The sequence below is a fragment of the Lichenostomus cassidix genome, chromosome Z, assembly GCF_008360975.1.
Source record: "Lichenostomus cassidix isolate B80296 chromosome Z, HeHo_3.0, whole genome shotgun sequence".
NCBI lineage: Eukaryota > Metazoa > Chordata > Aves > Passeriformes > Meliphagidae > Lichenostomus > Lichenostomus cassidix.
In genome coordinates this window covers 580,294-604,202 of record NC_139511.1, presented here as the reverse complement: position 1 = coordinate 604,202, position 23,909 = coordinate 580,294, and the positions used below count along the sequence as shown (strand labels likewise).

General features: G+C 45.1%; 2 protein-coding genes across 6 annotated transcripts; one reads left to right on the top strand and one right to left on the bottom strand.

Moving 5' to 3' along the window:
• Nucleotides 1-6,452: 6,452 nt before the first annotated feature.
• Nucleotides 6,453-11,411, top strand: ANKRD34B (ankyrin repeat domain 34B). The gene has a single exon (XM_085043321.1). It carries the CDS (start codon nucleotides 7,344-7,346, stop codon nucleotides 8,811-8,813), a length of 1,470 nt encoding a protein of 489 aa, XP_084899447.1. The 5' UTR covers nucleotides 6,453-7,343; the 3' UTR covers nucleotides 8,814-11,411.
• Nucleotides 11,412-14,531: 3,120 nt separating this feature from the next.
• Nucleotides 14,532-23,699, bottom strand: FAM151B (family with sequence similarity 151 member B). 5 transcript variants are annotated; one of them, XM_085043322.1, is made up of 7 exons: nucleotides 23,631-23,699; nucleotides 23,413-23,538; nucleotides 22,299-22,455; nucleotides 19,971-20,036; nucleotides 19,598-19,803; nucleotides 17,926-18,061; nucleotides 14,532-16,374 (listed from the first exon to the last, which is right to left on the bottom strand). In XM_085043322.1, exons 1-7 carry the CDS (start codon nucleotides 23,647-23,649, stop codon nucleotides 16,221-16,223), a joined length of 864 nt encoding a protein of 287 aa, XP_084899448.1. In that variant the 5' UTR covers nucleotides 23,650-23,699; the 3' UTR covers nucleotides 14,532-16,220. The 5 variants fall into 5 exon arrangements, 3 of the variants coding, with proteins under 3 accessions (XP_084899448.1, XP_084899449.1, XP_084899450.1); XR_014847022.1 differs by lacking the exon at nucleotides 17,926-18,061 and adding an exon at nucleotides 18,298-18,406 and having other exon boundaries at nucleotides 16,237-16,374; XR_014847023.1 differs by lacking the exon at nucleotides 14,532-16,374 and adding an exon at nucleotides 18,298-18,406.
• Between the last annotated feature and the right edge of the window lie 210 nt (nucleotides 23,700-23,909).

Below are 23,909 nucleotides of genomic sequence, written 5' to 3'. Positions count from 1 at the left end.
AGTGTTTATAATTTCTCATGGGAAGCAAAATCCAAAACCAGGGGAGGGAGTGGGGATGTCAGATCAAATTTAACTATTTCCATTCCTTTTCTTTCTTTTATTTTCCTATAAACAAAGTGGAGCAGCTGACTTAGCTGATTCACAGGATCCCCAAAGCTGTCCCTGCTGTGGTTGATAATGCTCAGACCCCACAGGCCGTCGGGTATCCTGTATTCCAGCTGCCAAGCCAGGGGTTTCTGCTCAGAGACCTCCCCAAAACAAGGCTCTGGGCTCCAGGTCTGCACTCCAGTGCTGAGCTTCCTGCAGCTTGCTGGGCTGACAACCAGACAACGAAACACGTCATTTTCCTGCCCGCCCACCCATCTTTGGGCACAGATTATCAGGGATCACCTGCCTGGGGCTACACTGTGACCTCAGAAATGCTCATTACGCCTCGGCCTTGACAAACAGCACCTGGGCTAAGCTCCTCTTGAGTTATCAGAGACACTGTCTGTTCCCAGGATCTAGTGCTAACGAGCTCCTGCTTTTTAATGAACGGCCTTGGAAACTTATTTTTCTTGTCTGAATGTCAAGTCCAAGTGGACAAACATTTTTGTTACTGAAAACCTACAAACATTGGTCCTCAGTGAGACCCTCTGAGCCCTCCTGAACCTTTAGGGGCTGTGCCCAGCCCCTTCCTCAGCACAGGATCTCTCACAGCCAGCCAACACTCGTGTTTGTGATGCTCAGAGGGCCAACACTGCCCACAGAGCTTGGGCTGGGCATCCACTGCGCAGGGCTCAGCCCTTCACCCCTTGAGGTGAGGCAAAGGCATCGATGTGAGTCCTACCCTGAGCTCGAGGGGGATTCCCCATGGATTCAGGGTGTGTACCTAGACTGTATACACCCTGAGCAGGCACTGGTTCCATGTGCTTGCAACTATGAATGTGCTACAGCAAATGTAGGAGCAATGTTGGTCTCTGACTCTTAAGTGCATTAGGGTCAGAAGCCAAGCCTATGCGTTACTGTCATGCTTCTAGTAAATTCTACAGAGTCCTGTGTGAAATTCTTTAAATCAGGCTATCAACTCAGTGCTGTTAAATTTAAGTGCTATTAAAATCTTTAGGCCTAAATCTTCAGTCAAGTCTGGGGCTACATTTTGGCAGGGGGGTCCTGTGACCGAACAGGAGGGTCTCCTTTATTCCTTTTTATGCTTACCCTTTTTATCCTTACTCTTATTCTTGTCCTCAGCCTCCACATGTATCACTTTTGGGTGGTTTTAGTTGTAGATGGATTGATTTTAGATTTTGGTCTGTGTGCTTTAACTATGTAGTAAGTAGTAGAGTAGTAGAGTGCATCCTGCTGATGAATTTTGTTGCGCTTTAACTTTTGTATTAAACCTGATTTGGCGGTACCTTTGCCAGTGATTGTTTGAGCAACCTAAGACACTCATTTGTGACAAACATCTTTAGTCAATTAATATTAGATTTTTGTGACCGTAAAACTTTCTCCTGGTACATATCCAGGTAGCCCAACTGTCAGTGAAATATATGAGAGAGATATCAAGAAGTGTGATAAACAAATCTGCCATGTGCATATGCAAACAATTCTGTGTTTTATAACAAAACTTGTGCTGTGTGGATGTGTTCCCTGCTCTGGTTTTCCACTCTCCTTCACTTTCAACAGGAACTTCCTGATACCAACAGTTGTTTTTCTACCCAACCAAGAGTATCCATGGTGATGTTTATGAGAAAAAAAACTAATTATCTTCATAAAAGTGTTCTTCCAAGAGCTGGTTTGATACACTATTTTTTTTTCTTTTTGGTCAATGATTCATGTTGGCTATCAAGCACAACAGCACAATGCAGGCAAGGATGGAAGGAAGAATAAGAAAAGGCCCATTTAGAGCTGCAAGAGCAACAGGAGTGGTACTGTTTCAGCAGCAGGAGTGCTGGTATATCCACAAGTGTACCCTGCCTCTCCATCTCACAGAATTGACCCAACAACAGGTCTGTGAAGAGCAGTAAACTCCTGAAGAGTGGGTGCTCAGTACACATGCCTTTCTGAGGCTGCATGGCAAAGATTGATTATTAAGAATGTGGATGAGGTAGAGAGGAAAAGGAAACAAAGATAATTAGAATCTTACCATAGGCAAAAAACCCTGAAACATCTGTGGATGTTTTCCCAACTTAGTTTTGGAAGAGAAGGTTAAAGACTGAGGAACCTACGTTTGGAATGTTGTTTGTCTTAGTGGCTTATTCATACCATTTATCCATCTCTTAGTCATGACGGCCTCTCATTGATCCTGACGTGCACTTCTAAAAAATAGTATGGCAAAATCCCCTTCACATTCCTCCTGGAACCTTCTTTCTCCTGTGATGCTGCTGGATGCTGTGCTGTGCCTTGTTGCTTGTTGTGCTGATCGTGGTGGGTTGTTTGGCTGTCGGTTTACCCTCACCTGCCCTGCTGGTTTGCTGCTCTCACCTGTTGACTTCTCCTGTGTGCTGAGACAGTGTGGATGAGGCAGCAGCACCTTGCCAGGGGATAAGGACAACGTCCCACACAGCAGCATCCCCTGCAGTGAACAGCGCTCACAAGGGAGTCCAGCTGAGCTGCACTCTGAGGAAATACCCTGAGAGACCATCAGGCACTCACTCACAGATGTGTTGGAAAATACGCCATGAGCATCACCAGAGGCACCGAGCAACTAAGGAAGAGCAGAGCACAGCAGGGTGATGGGAAGTGTCAGGCTGGCTGCTCCGTGCTTGAGCAACCCGCTGACCTCCTGCGATGAACTGAGTGGCCCAAGGGAAGGCTGTGGATAACACCCACAGATTTCAGGAGAGCCTTTGGCACTGTCTGCCAGAAGATCCCCACAGAACCTTTGTCAGAAGTGAAGAGGCTTAGACAGCTGCTCCTGGTTAGCCTGGAAAAGAGAATGCCCAGGGTCTCAATACTGTACACAGATACCTGAAAGGAGGATGCAAAGAAGACAAAGCTGGACCCTTCCCAGCAGTGGTCAGTGACAGGCAAGAGCCAATGGGCACAAAGTGAATTAAAGCTCTCCCTCTAAATCTCAGATACACTTTCTCACTGTGAGAGTGACCAAATGCTGCCCAGAGGGCTTGTGGAGTCTCCATCCTTGGAGACATTAAAAAAATGGGCAGATGGCTTCTAGCTGTTCCTGGATGGTCAGGAGGCTTGGACCGCATGACCTCCAGAGATCCACTTGAACCTCAAAGAGTCTGTGTTTTTTGAAGGTGTCCTAAACTTGCGTGGAAACCAAGAAGTTTCTTTGACCATGCTTTGAAATTTCACAGGATTTTAGCCTGTGAAATCAACCAGGAATTATTGCCAAGTGAAGCTTGAGCACGCCTGAGGGCAGCATCTCCTGGGGCTCAGCTTCCTCTCCTTGCCATCAAATCCTTGCCCTGGGCAGCTGGAAGCAGGGTGGTGGTGAGGAAGGTTTTCAGTGGGCTGTTTGTCCCGTTCGCTGCACCTACAGGAGATCACAAGGTGCAGTCAGACACACCTCGGTGCTGTCCCTGTCCCGAGCGGCGGTGGCCACACTGTGCTCCAGGGAACACGAGCAGAGGTGCTGCGGGGCTGGGGCATGGGGGTCAGGGGCTGTGGGGTGCTGTGGGGCTCTGGGAGGGTGTGAGGGCTGTGAGAGAAGGAGTGTGCAGGTGGTGGGGAGTGTACCTGGGGGGACAGGAGGGGTGAGGGGTGGGTAGGAGCAGGGTGCTGTGGGGTGTGAGGGGTGTCTCAGTTGTGGGGGGTGCCAGGGGGTGTGTGTGGGCTTGGGGGCACGGGGAACACCTGAGGGGCGTACCGGGGATCTGAGGGGCGCAGTGGAGCCCGGGGAGAGTTCGTGTGGGTTTGGGCTAAACGCGCGGGCCGTCCCGCGGCGCTGAGGGCACTCTGGGCTGTGAGGGTGTTTGTGTGGATTTTGGGGTGCAGGGAACACGCGCGGGCCGTCCCGCGGCGCTGAGGGCTGAGGGGGACTCTGGGCTGTGAAGGGCTGTATGTGGGTTTTTATGGTAAACACGCGCGGGCCGTCCCGCGTTGCTGAGGGCTGAGGGCACTCAGCGCTGTGAGGGTGTTTGTGTCCCGCGGCGCTGAGGGCTCAGGGCTCCGGGCTCGGGCGCGGCACGGCGCTGGGCGATGCGAGGGGCAGCAGCCTTGCCCCCCTTGGCCGGCGGCGGCTCAGCCCCCCGAGGCCGAGGGCGGTGCCGGGGGCGGCGCTCGGTGTCCCGGTGTTCCCGAGTGTCCCGGTGTCGCTCGGCTCCCTGGCGAGCGCCAGGCGCGGCGACTCCGTCCCGTCCGCCCGACCGGGAGAGACGCGCACAGGTAACCGCGCTGCCGCTTCACCGCTTTAAAGTCATTTTCGCGCTTTATTCAGTATTCGTAGTGTTTGTAGCACTGCTGTGTGCGCTGTCACTTCTCTGCGGAGAAGTTTCCCGTGCTTGCTTTATCCCAGCTCCTCTCAGCTGCAGAGCCGGCAGGCTGCAAGTTGCGGTGGAAACTTTGGGGTGGTGGTGGAGCCGTTTTGGTAAGGGTGGAATGGTAATCTTTTTGACTAAGAAGTTATTCATATGTGGTAAATTTTAACCGGGAAAACAAGTTTTTGCTGCTTTGACTGAATTTGTCAGGTTTAACATGTATATGAAGAGTCATAAAAATACTTAAATGCTTATGCTCTTTTAGTGTGAAAGCACGTCTTTTTCTCTGAGATGAGAATCAATAACAATTTTACTGGAATGATCCTAGAGTCTCTAAACACAACTGTGCGAGCTTGTTTAACTCTGAGGGTGCTGAGGCATAGAGGGCAGAAAATCTGACTCACTTTAAAAAGGTGAGGAATGCTTTGGAAGAACTTTTCATTGAGATCACTCACTAATGAAACTGTTGCCTGTGTTTATGTTATAACATCGATGGGCTTCTTCCCCCTCACTGTTGTGATTCCTCAGACTGTTAGATTCAAACCTGGGTTTTCATGCTGTGAGGTGCCTGGTGCTACTTCATCTCAGACTACTTTCCAGGACAATATTACTTTTTGAATATAAAACTAAGCACTTTCTAGACAGAAAAAGCAGGGAATAAATATTATTTGGACAGGAATAAGAGGAATTTGTGAGTGATTTGACAGACCAGTCCATGATTCAGTGCCACAGAGTGGGTGGTATAGTTCCTCATCCCTCAAACTGCTTTAAAACTCGAAGCTGCTTTTAAAGTTTACCTTTACAAGTGAGAGGCAACTGTGTCAGTCCCAATATCTTAGGAACTCATGGAGTACTTCTGACATGGCTATTAATTACATTTAGAAGTGTTTTATAATCTCAATCTGTTCAGCACTGATCTGTGATGAATTATCTAATAAATTAGTATTTTAGGAAATCTACTTGACCTGTGGTCTTTCACTTCAAAAAAGCCAACTGTGGTTTTTTTGGAGCAGGTTGTACCCAGTCCAGGTGTGCTATGTGTACTTCCAGTCAGTGTAGGTCTTAAAATAGTCCAGCTGCCCTTTGTTCCCACAGTGACAAGTTTAGGATTAAGGATTGGTCCCCACATAAGGTCTCCTGTGATTAACAGATTCTCCAGATGAACCTGTGGCTACCATCCAGCACCCAGGACTGTGTTCTGCACTGTGTTGTTATAGCTGTGAATCTGTAACTCTGCCTTTTGATTGTTCAGTATCTGATTCTGAAGTGCTTGTGGGTTTCAGTCTTGTTCCCCTTTTCATGTATCTTTTCTTCACTTTTCTCTGCACAGAAACATCAGAGGCTTTCTCCAGGCAGGTTCATACCTTCCAACACTATTTCCTCCTAACTTTCAAACTTCAACTATTGTCTTAGGTCAGCCTTCCACCCTCCTCAGATCAAGAGTCTTGGTGAAGCCAACGGAAACAGCAGATTTAAGCAACAGGAGAAGTTAGATGAGATACCAGAAAAACAGCCTTGCTTTTAGCACTGACCAGCTGCACGAGACTTCAGGTAGCATTATTCTCTTACCACACCAGTTTAATGTTCTTTTGGCCATAAAAGGTACTTCTACAGATGAAAAAGCTTATGTAATAAGACATATATGCCATCATTTCAGTGAGTTAAGTGTCAGAAAAGCTTGAGATAAGTAGGAAAGAAATGTAAAATCATCAATAACTTCCAGGTAGGTCAAAACCAAGGGAGAACACAATCAAAATTCCAGCATGTGTGTTATCTACCAGATATTTGCAGTTTGCTAAATGCACAAATTGATCAGATATTTCTAGGAAAGACTTCGTAATACTCTTGAATACATTACATGTCAAAAGTATGCATAAAAATCATAACAATGATTTGCACTTCAGTGAAAGCTGAGATAGACAGTAGTGAATCCTGTGCTTTCAGTATAATGGAGAGAATCCTTAAAGTAATTTCAATGCAATTACCTTTTAAAAATGTTTTATCAAGACGGGGGGGGGGGGGGGGAAGAAACAAACCACCAGTCAAACTCAGATTTCCTCCCCAGATTTCAAGGGAGGAAATCTGACTCTTTTTTTTTTTTTGCTTGTGGGACTTTTGGATCAAACTACCTTGAGATCATTCTTTGATTCTGGCATTCAAAGTCAAACAGATTGAAATTACTGCTTTTCAGTTAATCACCACAACATTACTAGTTTTCAGTGATGAATAAAAATAATTAATTAATTCCCTTTATTGTTCAACTAGTTAAACATTTTTATTTCTCTAGATATGGACTGTAAATAAATGAAGGTAAATATTCAATCCATGTCTAATCTTGTATTGAAATTGTATTTCTTTGCCAGTTATTAAATACTGTTTGTTTTTTTTTTCTCTAAAGGTTTTCCCTATACTCAGATAAGCAAGCACATACAGGCCATAAAAGTATTAGTTGCATATCTGCAGGTATACATTCATATAGGACCTTTTGTTATTTATGCCACATTAAGCTCTTAATTTTTTGTGTGAAACCTCTTGATTCTCTTTGATGCTGTCAAATGTTTCTTTCATTGTAGAGCTGATACTGTCCACTCAGGCAGTGAACTGTTTAAAGGACAACCAAAAAGTAAGAAGGTTACAGTCATGCTTTAATCTTTGCTAAATGTTACAATTATATTGAAGTTGGGTTTCTTAGAGCTTTTAACGCATTTCTTGTAAGTCTAGAGGGTGGGAAAATCTTTCTTCTTTTCTTCCCTTCCATGTTTTTTCACAAAACACAAGGGTGTTCACAGGAGCAATTGGCACAGTTAAATCCTCTCTTTTTTTCCTATTTCCCTCTGTTTTTCTGGGGCACCTCTTTGGCTTCTCCAGCAGGCAGGTGTGGTGTTCAGCCCCTAGGAAGGTGTAGGTGAGCAGAGGAGGAGGATGGATGTGGTGGATGTGCCTCCCGAGGGGTACTCCCTGATCAAAGCTGTGTACCAGAGGCGCCTGCGGCTGACGCGGCTGCTGATAGACGGCGGTGCCTACATCAACGAGAGCAACAGCAGGGGCGAGACGCCGCTCATGATCGCCTGCATGACCAAACACGTGGACCTTCAGAGCGCCAGCAAGGCCAAGATGGTCAAATACCTGCTGGACAACAAGGCTGATCCCAACATACAGGACAAGTCTGGGAAGACAGCCTTGATGCATGCTTGCATGGAGAAAGCAGGCGCTGAAGTGGTGTCCCTGCTGCTGATGAGCGGAGCTGACCCGAGCCTGCCGGATCACTCCAACCGCTCGGCGCTGGTGTACGCCATCAACGCTGCCGACAAAGACACCCTGGAGGTTCTGCTGAAGGCCTGCAAGGCACGAGGCAAGGAGGTGATCATCATCACCACAGACAAGTCCGCCTCGGGGAGGCAGAAGACAAAGCAGTACCTGAACGTGCCTCCTCCAGACCTCGAGGAATGCACTTCCACAGATGATTGCCCCTCTCCATCAGAAATAGAATCAAATGACGGTCCAGAAGACCCATTCAGTTATAAGGAGCTGTACGGTGGACAGATGGACAACTCGTCTGAAGCAGTGCCACTAATGAGTAAATCGAGCTCAACACCAGCACGGTTCAAGCTGACACAGGTGCTGCAATGTGATCCGTGGCTGAAGTGCTGTCCAACAGTGTTTCAGCACAGGAAAATTGCTTCTTCACAAGAACTTCACGATATCAGTCCCGTAGAAGAGCTCTCTTGCGACGTCAGTGGCCTTCACTTATCCAGCAGTCACGAATGTATTCACAGAAAAGACACCACTCATGTCCTGAAAACCTCTGATCAAACCATGTCAAGGAAAGCCGTACGTGATGCGATAAACTATCAGACTACTTTTGTGGAAGAGAAACATAACCCCCGTGAGATTCCCATGGGCATGGATGCCAGTTTGGGACAAATCAGTTTACTTTCAAACCTCGGCAATATCATCAAGAAAGGAAATGGAGAATCAAATTACAACATCTCCGGTTCTCAGTTCACTAACAGTCTAATGCCTGCTGCTGATACAAAAGACAGTAAGTCAGCAAAAGGAAAGATAGAGATTCCTTCTACATATCAGACTTTGTTGCGAAGTCCGAGAAGAGTTACAGAGATGCGTCCTGTTTCTCCGGGAGGCAGAAATCAGGCTTCTCCAGGGGCAGTGGGTTCGGGAGCCTCAGTGTTGGATCAGACAAGGCCAGGTCTTCTGCCACCACTGACAGCGAACCCTCGCCCCCCAGTTCCAGAGCTCACTGTCATAAACACAGTTTCTGGAATGATTTCCTATGGACAAACACACTTAGTACCACCAGGATCAGCTTTCCCTAGGGGTACCAAAGATACAAATCTGCTGCGGAGGAGACCCTACGAGCAGATTACAGTCTGAGCAGATTGAGCAATTGCTGAATCTCTAACAGGAGGCAATGGGGATATTTATGTAAATAGTCACTGCACTCCTTAACTGCAATGGTACGTATCGCAGATAGAGCAGGTCTGTGATGTAAAGTAATGTCTGCCTCAGGATCATGCAAACAGCTCACAGACTGAATGAAAATACGTACTTACCCTATGGGGCTGCCACATGCAAGCTGAGGAATGTTTATTTTGCAGGTTTGGTAAGGTTTTCAGCTTGCATGTGACAGACTCAACCCACAATGGCCCTTAAGCTTTGCAGCTCTCATTGCAGGTTGTAAATAGCACCCCTCCTAGAGTTCCTAAAATACACACTCCTTGTGCACCCAGAGAGGTGGTGCACATGGAATTTGGGAACCTGAAACATTTGCCGGTGATGCTGGACACCAGACTGACTGTGTCCAGGTTGTATATAGCCAGAAGTGCCAGGCACATCCAGTATGTATATATCCAGCGTGCAGTGGGGTGGGTAGGGCAAGGTGCACACCGCTGGTGTCTCCTGGCTTCAGCAGCCTCACTGCGCGCAAGCAGGCACTGCAGAGCCGGCAACGCTCCTGTGGCACAGCTGTGCTGGCCACGGAATTCCAGCCAGAGACTGGGAGTGCGCTTCAGACGCCTGGCTGCCGCTGGGAGTCGGTGGTGCACAGCACGGGAGCTCTCCAGCCCAGCACACCGCGCTGGGCAGCGCCTTGCAGCCCAGCAGGGCGAGTGACAAGCCCTGGGTGTGCCACAAACGAGCCATGCTCACGCTGCCCACCAGGCACCTCGGCCACCTCGGGCTGCTCCAGATACAGCGTTCTGGAATCTGCTCCCTTCAGCGCAGGAAGGGTGCAGGAGGCAGAGCCTGGAGCTGAACCAGGGTCTCTTACTTTCTGCAGTTGTGGAATCCCTCAAAAAGAGATCTCCACGTCAGACAGGAGCAATTTGTCCCCAGTCACAGCCCTTCTCACAGGGTACAGATGCTGGGGCACACCCAGAGGTTGTCTTCATGAGCAGGAGAACCTCTCACTCACACACACGCACTTGGGAGCAGGAAAGAGCTCTGTCCTCCTCCTCAGACAGACCTAAAAAAGCCAGCCCGACAGTTTAAGGGAAGTTGAGGCACTGGCATGGTTTTCCCCAAGAAAAACTCAAAATGTTCCAGGCCAGGTTAGATGGGGCTGGGAGCAACCTGGTCTAGTGGAACATGTCCCTGCCCGTGGCAGGGGGTGTGGAATGAGATAGATGACAGGCTTTGGTTTGAGAGGGTTTCCAACCCAAACCGATCTGTGATTCTGTGAGTCTAACAAACTCACCTGAGAGATGGAAACCCACATTCTGTGTACTTGGAAACAGAGGACTGAGCTTCCCACAAGTGGAGAACAGTCCTCTGCAGCCTTCAAGCTACTGCATATTATTAAGTATCTCTATCTAAAAATCTATCTTTCTTTTCCTTTCGTGTAGTGTTGTGTGATTCCAAGTATCTCCCTTGTCTTTGTGTGCATCCCATAGATGCTGGATTGCTGGTATTGCATTTAGCTTTTTAGATCTCATCTTCTAAATATTGAGAAAAAGTGAATGTGTTCTGTTTTGCTGTAATTTACAGAAATTAGTTGTATTGAAATTGTGTCTGTGTAACGTGAATTTCTGTATACTGAAATTAGGTATTTTTCCCCTGAAAATACTCAGTGGGTACTACCTGTCTTGTTGCAGCTTCAGTCAAAAAGTTCACCAAATCTGACATTGCCTAATGAAAACCTGTAATGTGATTTAGCTTTGCACTTAGTAGGAGAAAATTTCACGGGGATCTTAAGTGTAAAACAGTGTAACGGGGATCATAAACATATGGATATTTCATGGGGATCACCACCACCAAACAATTTACTGGGGATAATAAACATGAAACCATTCGAAGGGGATTGTAAACATCATATACTCTCTGTAAATGAGTTCTGGGGAGTAATTGTTTCCATTCAGATTCTGCCTTTTTCTTCAGATGTTCCTGGATGAGCCCCTGTGTACACCAGCTACAAACAAGGATTACATGGACACATTTTCATGGTACAGAAATTATGTGTAACAACATATGTCAGTATTAACTGAGTACAAATTGGTCCCTACACACTTATACTACACCATACCACTTTCTAAACATTTTCATGGTCTTATAAAAGGAAATGGCAATTTCTCATCTGTTCATCTCATAATGAACTTAAATATTTGAAAGGGAAAATAAATCTTAAAAAAAATACAAATTCTTTTTAGAAGAAATTATCACCAGGTGTTCTAATTGGTATCTTTGCTGAAGGTATAAAGCCCAATTTATGCTGGTTTGATTTTAAAATTAATTACCTATGCGGGACTGTGGCTCCCTTAAATGAAACCATAATTCTTCTATGAAATGGAGGGAAGTGGCAAATGTCTTGAAAGGGGAAGTTTTTTGGTAGTGTTACTGGTATTTTGTGATTGTGATGCAAAGTAGTGTGAAGTGTTAGTGTTATTGTCTGTGTTACTGTTACAAGTGACCTTCAAAGGAAAAAGCTTTGTTCTCTTGATGTTGTTACGCTGAATAAATAAAAGTTATTTTTTCCCCCACAGAGGGAACATGGAAATAAGCACATGCTTTTATTCAGCACTCAGGAAATGATGAGTCACTGCCAAAGGTACTCACTCAGAAGTGCTTCTCAGGCTGCCCCTGTACAAGAAAATGGGAACAGTTACTTCGATTTAATCCAATACAGCTAAATTTGTCCCAAGTATGGTGTGAGAGAGGCTCTTTCCACCTGCTTCCTTGGTTCCCCTTGTGGAGCAGAGATGCTCTTGTGCTACCTTTGAAGTCTTGATCCACGACATTTCCCAGGCACTGCTGATGCTCTTTTCAGCACAGAGCAGTCAGCCTGACCCGAGCTGCTGATACCTAATCCACCCTGAGACACCTGGGTGACAAACCAGGCCTGCAGGTGTGCTCTGTGCCTCCGTGAGCTGGCAGCTTCCCTGGCTGACTGTCAGGGCTGTGCTTCCTCCTCTCACAGCTCCCGCAGGGGATCCCAGCCCCACAGCCCTCAGACACTGCCGTGACAGTGACACAGTGCCAGTGACACAGAGCCAGTGACACTGGGCTGAGCTGGCATCCCTGCCAGCACCAGCCATGCACACAGCCCACGGCAGAAACGATTTGAAATCTACCCAATTAGTCTGAAAACGTGGGAAACCTTTTTTTTTTTTTTCGTTTTTCACTCCTTCATTTACTGTGCAAGATGCTTTGAAACCATACAATGAAAGTAACTTCTAAACAAAAAGTGTCAGCCTCACAAAAAACAGTGGTTATATAAGAATTCCCATTAATTTGGTTTAAGAGATTTAAGAACTGCAAGTGACTATATGACAAAAATGCCATAAACCAGTTTTCAAGGTTGTATTTAGGGTCCAATGTTCAAAATACAGTCTTCAAAATATCTTTCCCTGCACATTTTAAGAGGTTTTGCTTTCAAGGAGTAATTGCCTTGTTTTGATCTTTGTCTTTTACAATTACACAGCACTTCTAAAAGAATATTGCCATAATTTGATGCAGCTACACAAGAGAAATGGTAAACTAAATAGTCATTAAATTTCCTTTTTCTTCCTCATCAATCCCAAGTAAGACCTTTATCTCTCTGCATCTGATAGCAGGAGAATTACTTTTCCAACTGAAACAAGGTATTTATTTATAAAGATTCTTAAATTTTTCACCCTATAGTATTACTGGCACTGAAGCACTTTCAAGATCAGGTTTTCTAAGAAAACATCTTAAGAAAGCTCAGTTTTTTTCTTTTGGAGTTAAAGGAATAGAATTCCAATTGTCATCAATACTTATTCCAAAAAAAGACCCAACTATTAATGCTCTTCGAAAGACAATAGGTCTTCTACCCCTGTACACACAAGTTAATCCTTTTCTTATAATAAACATATATATATTTATGCAAAATTCCTGTTCCTCAGCAGCAGCTGTTACCTGAGCCAGGCATTTCCTGGACTGATGACACAAGCAGCTGCAGATGTCATGTTAACCCAGGGGTTTTGTCCCAAAATTTCTGCCCAGCTACTTAAAAATGATGCTGAGGTCTTACACTGAACACCAGAGATGTTTTCTAGAAATGTACACAGAGCTGTTTATTCCCAGATTCCTGAAATCCAGACACACAGGCACACCGAGGAACTGCAATTAATTCCTGTATTTTTTGCCCAAAAGCATCAGCAATTTTGAACACTTTCATGAGTGTTTCACAGATGGAGTGAGTTACAGCCTTCTTTCTCTTAAAAATTAGTTCATTTTATAGTATAAACCTGACCTGTGCATACATTTTAAAGACATGTTAAAGGGAGCACCTTTTAAAAACACACTAATTCTGCTTGGGCAGATCCCCACTGAGATTACCAACCTCTGCATGTGACTGTTTTTCTCTACGAGGAGAGAAAACACAACAATGACAGAAGCAGCACTGGAAAATCCAAGGGAATCAAGTCAAGGGAATTAGGCTAAAAAAACCTGTAAAAACAGTAATACAAGGGAATTCAAGGAAATTAAGCCAAAGCATCAGGATATTAAAAATCAACATGCAACTACCCCAAAAAAATGTAAGTTCAAACTTCAGAAGAGAATAGAGTACAATACTTTGAATTGTACTGGAAGCAAACAGATATTCCTGCAACAAAACAAATGAACAAACTGAAAAATATGCGTCTGGGAGCATCAAAATACAGCAACAAAATTGGTTTTCAATTAAAATTTAAAAAAATTAAATATTTTGTGCTAGAAAAAACTCTCCAATTAATATAAGGTTATGGATCAATAAATCTTTCTTTACATAATTATCCAAATACTTCCTCTTACTTTAGTACCTTTACTCTTATTAAAAGAAATAGTCTGGAAATTGGAATACATTTTTAATGAAGAAATTTCAGAGGAACACTGAGACCAATGGAAAACCCCCCACCTTCTTGGATATAATGTTGGGTACAATTCATGCTATTCCAATAGGCTCTCCTCCCTAACCTTCTTAAAACAAACCAATCCCAATATTTTCAATTCCCAACACTCTAATTTCTGTATTATTTTTTCTTGAAGGACATTTAATCACCAAGTTATTAAATGAGCTATAAAGATCGTCAGCATAATTTCACCTTTAATGTGAAGGTATGAATTGAAACCAAATACTCAGTTTGTTGATTTTTATTTCAGTCAGAGCAGGTTAAAAATGAGTAACCCTTTGAAAGAATGCTGAAGATGGAGAAGGGGAGAACATCAGAGGGAGAACCATGGGCGAAAAATGTGTCTTTGGGAGCATTTTCTTTGATTCCAGACCACATTTGAAAAACACAAGCCTTGGAAAATATCTTGTGCTTTGCCCCCACCAAGATGCTTTCCTGCCATGGCAGGACACAATGACAACTCTCTTCTGTACCATGTTATCTATTTCCTAAGATCCTTCAAATTCACAGAGAAATACGAGGCTTGAAACTGCAGTAAATTACAATTCTTTTATAGTACAAGCAACAGATCCCTGAAAGAAGGTAAAAGAAAAAAACAATAAAATAAAAGGCAGCTACAGCTGGAACACAGACCTGCTGTTCCCACCAGAATAAATGTCTGGTTTCACCACTCCTTCACTGTCTCACCGCCAGCCCTACAGGTAACATGTTTTATTTTAGGAGAACATTTGAATAAACACAGAGAAACAAAATCAAATTAATTTATTTATGTGCAAGTCAGACCAGACTGACATAAACAACTTCACAGGGGCCTAGCAACAATCCATAGGTACAGAAATTAATATATATAAAATAAGCCATACAGATTAATCAAATTCACCACATAGCCGTTTCCTGGTAGTCCAGATGATGTCTTCTTTTAATTTTATCTGATTATCTCTGTTTATTGACATCCACAGATATTGCTCAGAGATACTTCTTCCTTAAAAATATTTCTGACAATTGCTGATGTTTTTTACTTAGCAGTTTAATGAGTTTTACTAAGTCCCAGTATTTCAGGTGGGAACTGGTCAGTGGGAAGATTTCTAAATGACAGAAAAATCTGTCCTTGTGGACCCAAAAAGGCCTTACCACTGAGAGGTGAAATCCCTTAAATCAGTGAAGGCAACTGCCTGCAACAAACCAGAACTGAAAAATAAATAATTTCTCCAAACTCACAATAGAAATCACACAACTGAATTTGTGCCTTTGTGGTTACTGCCACTCATTTTGCAAATTAAATTAAGTACTCTGATTAGCTATCCCAAGTATAATCAGGAAGCCTTCTTCCTTATGTGGAAAATATTTCCTCATTTTAGTCAAGCATATCTTTAGAGATGACAAAAATGAGAAAAGTTCCACTCCTCAATAACAGAAAACAATTATTAGGTAAGTCTTTCAAAGGAGCTGTAGGTAACAACAGGGAGTGTTGAATTTTAATGACTGTGTGAAATCGCTGTCTTTCAAGATTCAGGATTAAGAAATGTAACTAACTTTTCTATCTCAGCTGTACCAATGCCATGTAAGAACCAAAAATGGCTGTAAGTTACTTTGGTACTAACAGCCTATACAAGGTTGTGTACAATACCTGAGTTGACAAAATTCCCACAGGAGCCATGTGAGAGGAATGGGGAACACAAGATGTTGACAGAGAAATGCCTCTCAGAGCATCAGCTTCTATTCAGAAGTTAAAATGTCCTCTGTCACTGTGGAAGAAACCTTTGGTGTTCTTTGGTGGCAGAAGCCAATCCCACAGAACTGGTGTCTCAGTCTGTGTGAATTTTGGGGGATGCAGAAGCAAAAGAGGCAACAAATGGCTGAAAAGAACAGGTCAGGCTCTTCCTTAGCAGGAATTAGCTTTTATTGGAGGAAATTTCCACTTTGGAGAGTTTCTGAAATGCTGCTGTGAGAGTTTCAGAGCATGGCCAAGACCAGGGCAAAGAGGAGCTCTGTGAGGCTCAGAGCCACGGGAATGTCCCCTGCCAGCCCTGGGATCCAGCCTCACGCCCTGGGGACAGCACTGCCACTGCTCTGGGGACCATCCCGGGGCTCGGACACTGCCCGGGCACGGTGACCGCACGGGTACAGTGACCACAGGCAGGGTGACCACAGGGCAGAGCACTCGAGCCGTGCCAGCACAGCACAGCACAGCACAGTGCCCTGGGCTGGCACCACAGACCCTGCACAGCAAGCAGGGAAGAATGAGGATGGCACTACATTCCTGTTTGAGAAGCCTCTCCACACAGTGTCCAACAAAACCTCCTCCAACTACCACAGGTGTGCTCAATACAGTCCTTCCAGTAAGGAAAATGCACTTCTCTGAACAAGAAATCCTCATGTTTAAAGGGATTTACAATATAAAGCATGATAAGGTCAGGCATTGTCTGCTTTGCATTTAACATTCTATTCCAATGGCTTTTTTGAATTCGGAATTTTGTGGCTCAAAAATGTCATAATAAACTCTACTTTTATCAAAGTTTTCTCGGATGAAAAGCAAGTCTTCTACAGAATACATGTCTTCCTTTCCTGTCCAAACAGTAAGGCTGTATCTATGTCCAAAGAAATGGGGGGAAAAAACAGAAACCAAAAAGAATATGTTAAGAAAAAGCAGGTAAACCAGGAAGACATTGTACTAATAAGCTCCTAAAAATACTCAGAACTATGGAATTTTAATTTTAGAAATGTAATTAAATACCAAAAACTGCACCCCCCCAACCAATTTATTTGCAACTTATCTGTGTGACTGTTCTGCCAAACCTTTGAAGGGCTTAAATAAAAAACCTCAGGTAAACGTCCAGCAAATAAATTTGCCAGACTGGGCATTTAAGGTTTGATAAAGTAATCAACAGTCACAAGCTGAGCCTCAAAACAGGAAATGTGATACAATCCCAGATGCAGGTGATTGTTGTGCTCTGTGCTTTGTCACGGCAGCGATGTGTAGAGATGCCACCTAACCCAATTCTCATTAATTGCACAGAACTTCTCAAAAAACACTGAAAATGCCCAAAGCATTATTCAGTTAAAGGCATTACCCTCCACAATCTCCACAGGACACATACTTAGTTTTTCCCTTTGTTTAGTAAAGCTATTAATTTACAAAATGGGTAAATCAGAATTCAGTTTCATGTGAGCAAAACTGTCTCAGGAATTTCTGTCTTCTAACCACACCACTACAAACCCCTAAGTTTTAAGCTGAGATAAAAGAGAAAATCGTAATATTTCAGTGGGAATAATGTTTGTATCCAGTGAGGACATATTTGAGACTGCCACAGTTCATAATACATATTCTCAATGCAGTAACATTTTAAAATTAATTTCCCAGTTCAAAATGCCTAATTCTAACTTCTGTCTTGAGTCTTCACCATAAACAAGCATATCAGCACTTTATTTGTCCACCCTGTTGTTTCTAAATAATTAGAAATTTTTCAGAGACTCTTAAGTTTCCTGTCCCAGGCTTTGCCTTTCTTTGGAACAACTTCATTAAACTCTGGGTAGGCAGAACAGGTGAAAAAATGAGTAAGTGGCAGTATGTGGAAAGTTGGGTTTATTCTCGTTCTATTACACATGAATAATTTTTATAATGAAATGATTATGGGTTTGTTAGAGCAATTTTTAAAGGGAAATGTAAGTTGGTATATGAAAACCACTGAGTACACTTCAAGTGCCTCAGCAAAATTAATTAGCTTGGATAGAAACACCTGACTTCCAATCTAAAAAACATCTCTGATATTTTTCAGGTGAGACTGCTACAAAAAAAAGTATATACTGAATCCAATACAAAGCATTTAGATTGGATGAATTCCCCAGTGCAACATCAATCTATTTACTCTATTTACACATATTCATCTCAGGAAATGCTTGCAGCAGAAATGGATTACAAACCTATGTACCATTCAATTCCTTATTATAGGTAATGAAAAAGAATCTTCTGGAGTTTAATTATTTTAAATAAATTAACAGTGAGCACTTCTGTCTGAGGACCAAATTGAGAGCCGAGGGAAATAAGGAACGGAGAGGGAAGGTACTTCAGTGTGAGTGGGACAAGCTGATGACCATGCAGTGCTCGTCAGGACAGTGAGCAGTGAGGTCCTGGCACTGACCTGTGGCTCTGCTGGAGCAGCCACTGGAGCTGTGGGATGGAGCTGGGCACCAGCACAGCCCTGACCGGGAAGGTGACAGGCTGGGACAGGGAGTGGCACAGCCTCGACATCTCCTGCACCATGGGCCACTCGTAGCCTGGGGACAGAGGTGACTCAGAGCCCTGGCACAGCCGGGGCACTGCAGAGACACAGCAGGGTGTGTGCACAACAGAGCAGCCAGCAGGGAACAGCTCGGTCCTGCACTGACCCCGACATGGATCTGAACCACACAAATGTCCCACAGGAGAAATGCCATACATGCAACATTAATATCCAAACTAAACCTACTGTGAAAACCTTTATTTCCCATACTGCACATATATATTTACTTACTTTACACATGGCAACAGAATGTGACATTTCTAATGTCTCTTTGCCCTTTCTCTAAAAAACTTTCTTGCCACTGACTTCAATATGGGCTACTTTTACATTATCAGGGACCCTTTAAAAACAAAAACATGAAGGAAAGATTAGGACAAAAAATTAAATTAATCCACTATGAATGAAGTTATACAAAAGGAAGCACACACCGACAAAAACATTTTGTGCCTAAAAATTCTAAAATCAATCAATCTACAATACTGAAAGTGCCTTTGCTCAGATTTTTACAAGGACTGCAGCTATTTCAAATGATATTTAACTGTTCTTTTGTTTCTACAGGCTATGAAAATCTTGTAACAACAGTTATGGCATTTTTCCCAATTACTCATATGCAACACAGTGACTAGAAAGACTAAAAAAGCACTAAATATTAAAAAAAAAGTTTTGTTGGGCAAGCAGCAACTTCCAGTTGAAATCACTCCAATAAGCTGGTTTTCTTAAGTCTTACAGTACAATCTTAATGATTATTTCCATAAAGTGAAATTTAGAATGGGGATGAAATTAAAATAATTTTCAAAGGTTACTCAGTATTTCTAATGCATTTCCCAGCAATTTCTTCCTACACTGAAAACACTTGGGAGAAAGCACTGAACAGTTTAATAAAACTGCAGTACATCATACACCAAAATACAAGATCTTGCTGATGAATAATCAGCAATGGGAACAGTGTACAATCCTGCTATGGTGGCCCCAGACAATACTGGAGGGGACTCTGCTACTCATAATGAGAATTGCAAAAGGAAGCCTGTGAAAAAGACTCTTAAACAATGAAAATCAGAATATCTACTGCAAAAATTCAATAATCCAAGAGAAATGAAATGTTGTTAGGGATTAGGCTGACCCACAATTTGATTTCAGTGATCAAAAATAGCAGAGATAGGGTTCAAGATTTTCAGCTGATCTATTTTTTCTTAGGAAACGTGCCAGGATTCCGATCACCAACCAATGCTCCCAGGAGTCAGGGAGAGCCCTCCCTGAACAGAGGGTGCAGAGCTTGACCCTCCAAAGCCCTCAGTGGGTGAGAAGGAGTCCAAGTACCAACCAGCTTATTTTAACAGCCACAAGACCGGATTTTGGCGCAGCTGTGCCCAGCCCTGGGCTCACGGCTGCAGAGCACCATGCCACAGCCCAGCCCAGCCCAGCACAGCACTGCTACAATAAAACAAAGGGCTCCCAGCCCAGGGACGGCGTGGGGCTGATGGCACAGCTGGAGCCAAGGAGGCTCTCTGTGCAGGGACAGCCCTGCCCTTACCTTGGCCCCGGTGGCAGCCCGTGGTCCAGCCCAGGGACAGGGTGGCCTCGGGGCAGGCCGAGGTGATGGTGGCCAGGAAGGTGTGAGCGTCCAGCGGCGTGAGGCTCCCGCGGGGCCCGGGCAGGATGTCCCCGTTCAGCCACACGGGTCTGTCCAGCTGCCCCGCCTGCCCCAGCAGCTCCAGCGACGGTCCCACGGCGGCCAGGCTGTGCCAGACACAGGGCACGGCGTCACCCAGCCCTCCGTCGGGCAGGGCACACGCTGAGCACTCAGCCATCCCTGACCCCTGCAGGACGAAAAGCCCCAATCCCACCTCCTGCCCCCAGCACTTCCCGGGCTCACCCCACCCCACCCCACCCTGGCACCTCTTCACCTCGGTGCCCGGGAAGGGCTTGAACAAAGGAAGCCACTGCAGTCTCTAACGCTTGTTTCCTCACACCTGAAAGTCACAATTGCTGTGAATTCAGTGCAAAGAGTGAAAGTCATCTCTCCCCACCTTAACCACGCCCAAAGTGGCAGAGATTTTATCACTGTTTCACATCCAGACTCAAAGTTACCTTCACATCTGTGGAGATGATGCACCTGTGCCAGGAGAATGAAAAGCCCAAAATGGACCACTTTTAGGCAACTAAAAGAGCGAAAAGGCACCCATTTGAACTTTTCATGCCTGGATGTGGTTCTCCCCACAGTTCAAAAGTGTGGCAGCACAGAGAACCCTGCCTGTGCAACATTAATCTGACAGCTAATTATTAAATTATTATAGATGAGCTCTTGTAATTTGAGGAATCACCGCAGCATGTCTTGTAAGCATTTAACAAAATCAACAGTCACATATTCCTGCTGTCCTGTCAAAGCAAAAGAAAATGCACAACTAGCTTTTTTTAACTCCCTCCTACCAGAACTTTCAATGTACTGTGGAAGGAAATGAGATGTGGAACAATGGGGAAAAGAAATGAACAACAAGAAAATCTTTTTCTCACAGCACATTAACACACTATGTAACATCAAGGAGCTTAAAATCAATATGCTCAGAGTTTCGAAATTATGTTAGCTGTAAAAGCAACAACTGTCCCGTGAGCTGCTTGTCTGGTTTCCTCTGTAAAGTAATTTGTTATATTTTGTCTTCTGTAGTGTTGAGAAAGCTGCACAGAGGCTGGAATTCCACCCACTCGGGATAAGCTCAAGTCCTGTAGAGAAAAGGCAGTGATGGCTTGAGTTACTGTGTGAGCTCCAGCATTTCTCTCACTGTCTGGGGCCTGAACAGTTTGTGTCTCCACACATGGAAGGGACTGTCAGGCCCAGTGGAATGCCTTGCTTTGTACTGCAAGGTGCAAGGTAACCTAGTGAGAGGAAAGCCCAAAGCAGCACCTCTTGAAATAAACAACACAGAAGAAAAAAAGGAAAAACAAACAAACAAACAATCAAATCAACAGCAACAAAAAACCCAACCCCAAAAAACCTCAAACCCCAGAGAGCATTGCTTTTGTTGCGCAGCATTTAGAAAATTCAGACATACTGCTAACTGCAAGTAAAATGACTTTGGCATTTCTGAAGTGGGACTCTGAAGACCTTTTGCAGAATACATTAATTTCAGTACCCAAAACCAGCAGGAAATAAAATTACGTGGTCAATCCAGCTGACAGAGTAGAGATATAGAAGGTAGATTTTTAAAGCAGTATTGAAATAATCTTCAAAACTTCAGCAATGGAATCCAAATAATATTATCCAAAGGAACATCAAATTCTGTTATCACTTATTTGACTCTATCTGCACTGTGTGATGTCTTTTAAATGCTTTCATACAATCAGACCTTTATAATGCAATGTACTTTTAAAAGCTTCTTTGAATTACTGCCCTTGGCTGGGTAGTCCTTGTGGAAAAATAGAATGTAGGTGGTTCAACATTGATTTAAACAATAATTAAAATGGAGGAACAAACCCCACTCAAACTCACAAGAAATAAGCCCAAACAAATGCCTCCTTCTCTTTTTTTCCCTTCTCTGCCCAGGACACACACAGCTCCTGTAACAATAAAAGGATTTAGCCTGCCCATGTTTTGTACTTTCATGAACTTCCACATGAAAACCATGACTGAACCACAGGACCACACAGAACCACAGACATAAATCCCATTTTACGGCTATCTAGTGGCTTTTTCTTTGTATTTCTACAGAGTACTTAAGCACTGATGAAGCTCTTTGTAATGTGCTGCCAAAACAGACTTAGCACATGGAAATTCAGACAAAGCCAGAGTCAGGAGCTGAAGGGGTGCACGTCAGGAAATCACAGCACACTTCAAACTCCCAAGGCAATTTCATGGTGCTTTCAGGTGTATTTTCCATTCAGGACAACAAAACAGCTCATGGCTCAAACTCTGAATGAACCTCTGAACAGTTAGTTAATAAGTCAGGCCAGAGAAAGGAGCCTTCCAGAGAGACACCACCATTTCAGCTTCCTGATGGGAAAGTTCTGCTCATAGCACCTAAACCACTGAATAAAAAAACATTATTTGTAGTTCAAAACACTTCTAAGGTTTTGTTGTTGCGGTGCTTTGATTGATATGGACAATGTTTCCATATGGATCATGTTTCTAAACACATCAATCTAATCCACACAATAAGGGGGAGTTTGGTCGACAACCACCTGTAGAATTGCTAACTGATAAAAATGCAATCAACATAACAATGTTTTAGTTGAGATACCTCTTAAAATCCAGCTTGATGCCTTTGTTGGTGCTGGCCATGTGTGCCAGCCACTGCTGCAGGGTGATGTCACTGTCGGTGTCCGGGGGGTGAGCCAGGATGGGCTCCCCACTCCCTCCCCGCAGCAGAACATCCGCCTCGACCATGTGCACATCGCCTGCGGAGGGAAGAATTAACCTCTGACGGTGTGCAGCCAGGCTCCAGTGCTCCAGGGCAACAACTAACACCACGTCTGTCTGCCCCAGCCCGTGCACCCTTACTCCACACAGAACTGCTGTCTGGCACACAAGAGACGCAATTTTTTGGGTACTTCAGTCACTAACTCCTGGCAAATCTACATGTGAAAATTGATCTTTGTGGGCAGGCACATTTGGCCAAGTAACTACATGGGTTTTTTCCTTTGGGGGAACAGACAAATGGGCATCCAACAAGTGAATCCTCTCTTGTTAAATCCCAAACCTTTTCCTCTCAAAACAGGACAGAGGAAAGATGAACACAGGATTTCACACGGGCAGAGACTGAGCATTCCCTCGACTCGTTGTCAAAACTGACCAGGAAAATGTTAGCTGACACACGAGGCAAAGAGGAGCCTTAGGCATGCTAAAGCTCTTGAAAACAGCTTTGTGTAATTAATCCGGGCAGTGCTACCAGCTTTGCAGGGAATCCAATACACACGGTCAGACTGAAATACTAAGAAAAAAGCGACTAGTGGTATTCAAGACAAAGCGCATTACATATAAACTTACACGAATGTTGTATTTATGGAATATTCACGTAAATCTACATACACTTCACTGCTGCCCAGGGTGGTGCTCAGGGACCTTGTGGCTCTGCACAGCTCCTGCCAGGAGCGGACAGCCGGGGGGTCAGGCTGTGCTCCAGGGAACAGGGACAGCAGGAGAGGGAACAGCCTCAGGCTGGCCAGGGCAGGCTCAGGGTGGACATGGGAAATTCCTGCTGGGAAGGGCTGTCCAGCCTGGCACGGCTGCCCAGGGCAGGGATGAGGTCTCATCCCCGAGAGACTCAAATGCCGTGTGGACTCGACGATCCCGGAGGAGGGCAGGGAAGGGGACGGGGAAAGGCAGGGGAGAGGAAGGGCCTGCTGCACACTCACTTCGCGCGGCCTCGGCCGCCCGGGCCCTGCTGTTGGCGGCGTGGAACCACCGCACGGCCGCGCCGTCCCTCGCCGCGATGCGCCCGCCGCGCAGGAAGTGATCCACGGGCCACTCGCTCCAGGCGCCTGCGGGGACACGGCGGGCACTGCTCAGCGCGGCCCGCCCCACACCCAGCCCGCCACAGCCCCGCCACAGCCCCGCCACAGCCACGGCTCACCCCGCAGCCCGCCCGCCATGGCCCGGCCGCTCCCGCCTCACCGCCCCGCCTCACAGCGCCCGCTCCGCTGCGCTGCGCTGCGCTCCGCCCCGCCGGGGGCCGGGCCGGGCCGGGAAGGGAAGGGAAGGGCCGGGCTGGGGCACAGGGACACGGCCAGGGCAGCGCCCCGGGCAGAATAGGGACTGTGCCAAAAGTATCCCCAGTCGGGGCGACCAGTCCGGGGTGTCCTCTGCAGTGCAGGCAGCAGGGACAGACCGGCTCCGGGCAGGCAGTGGCTGC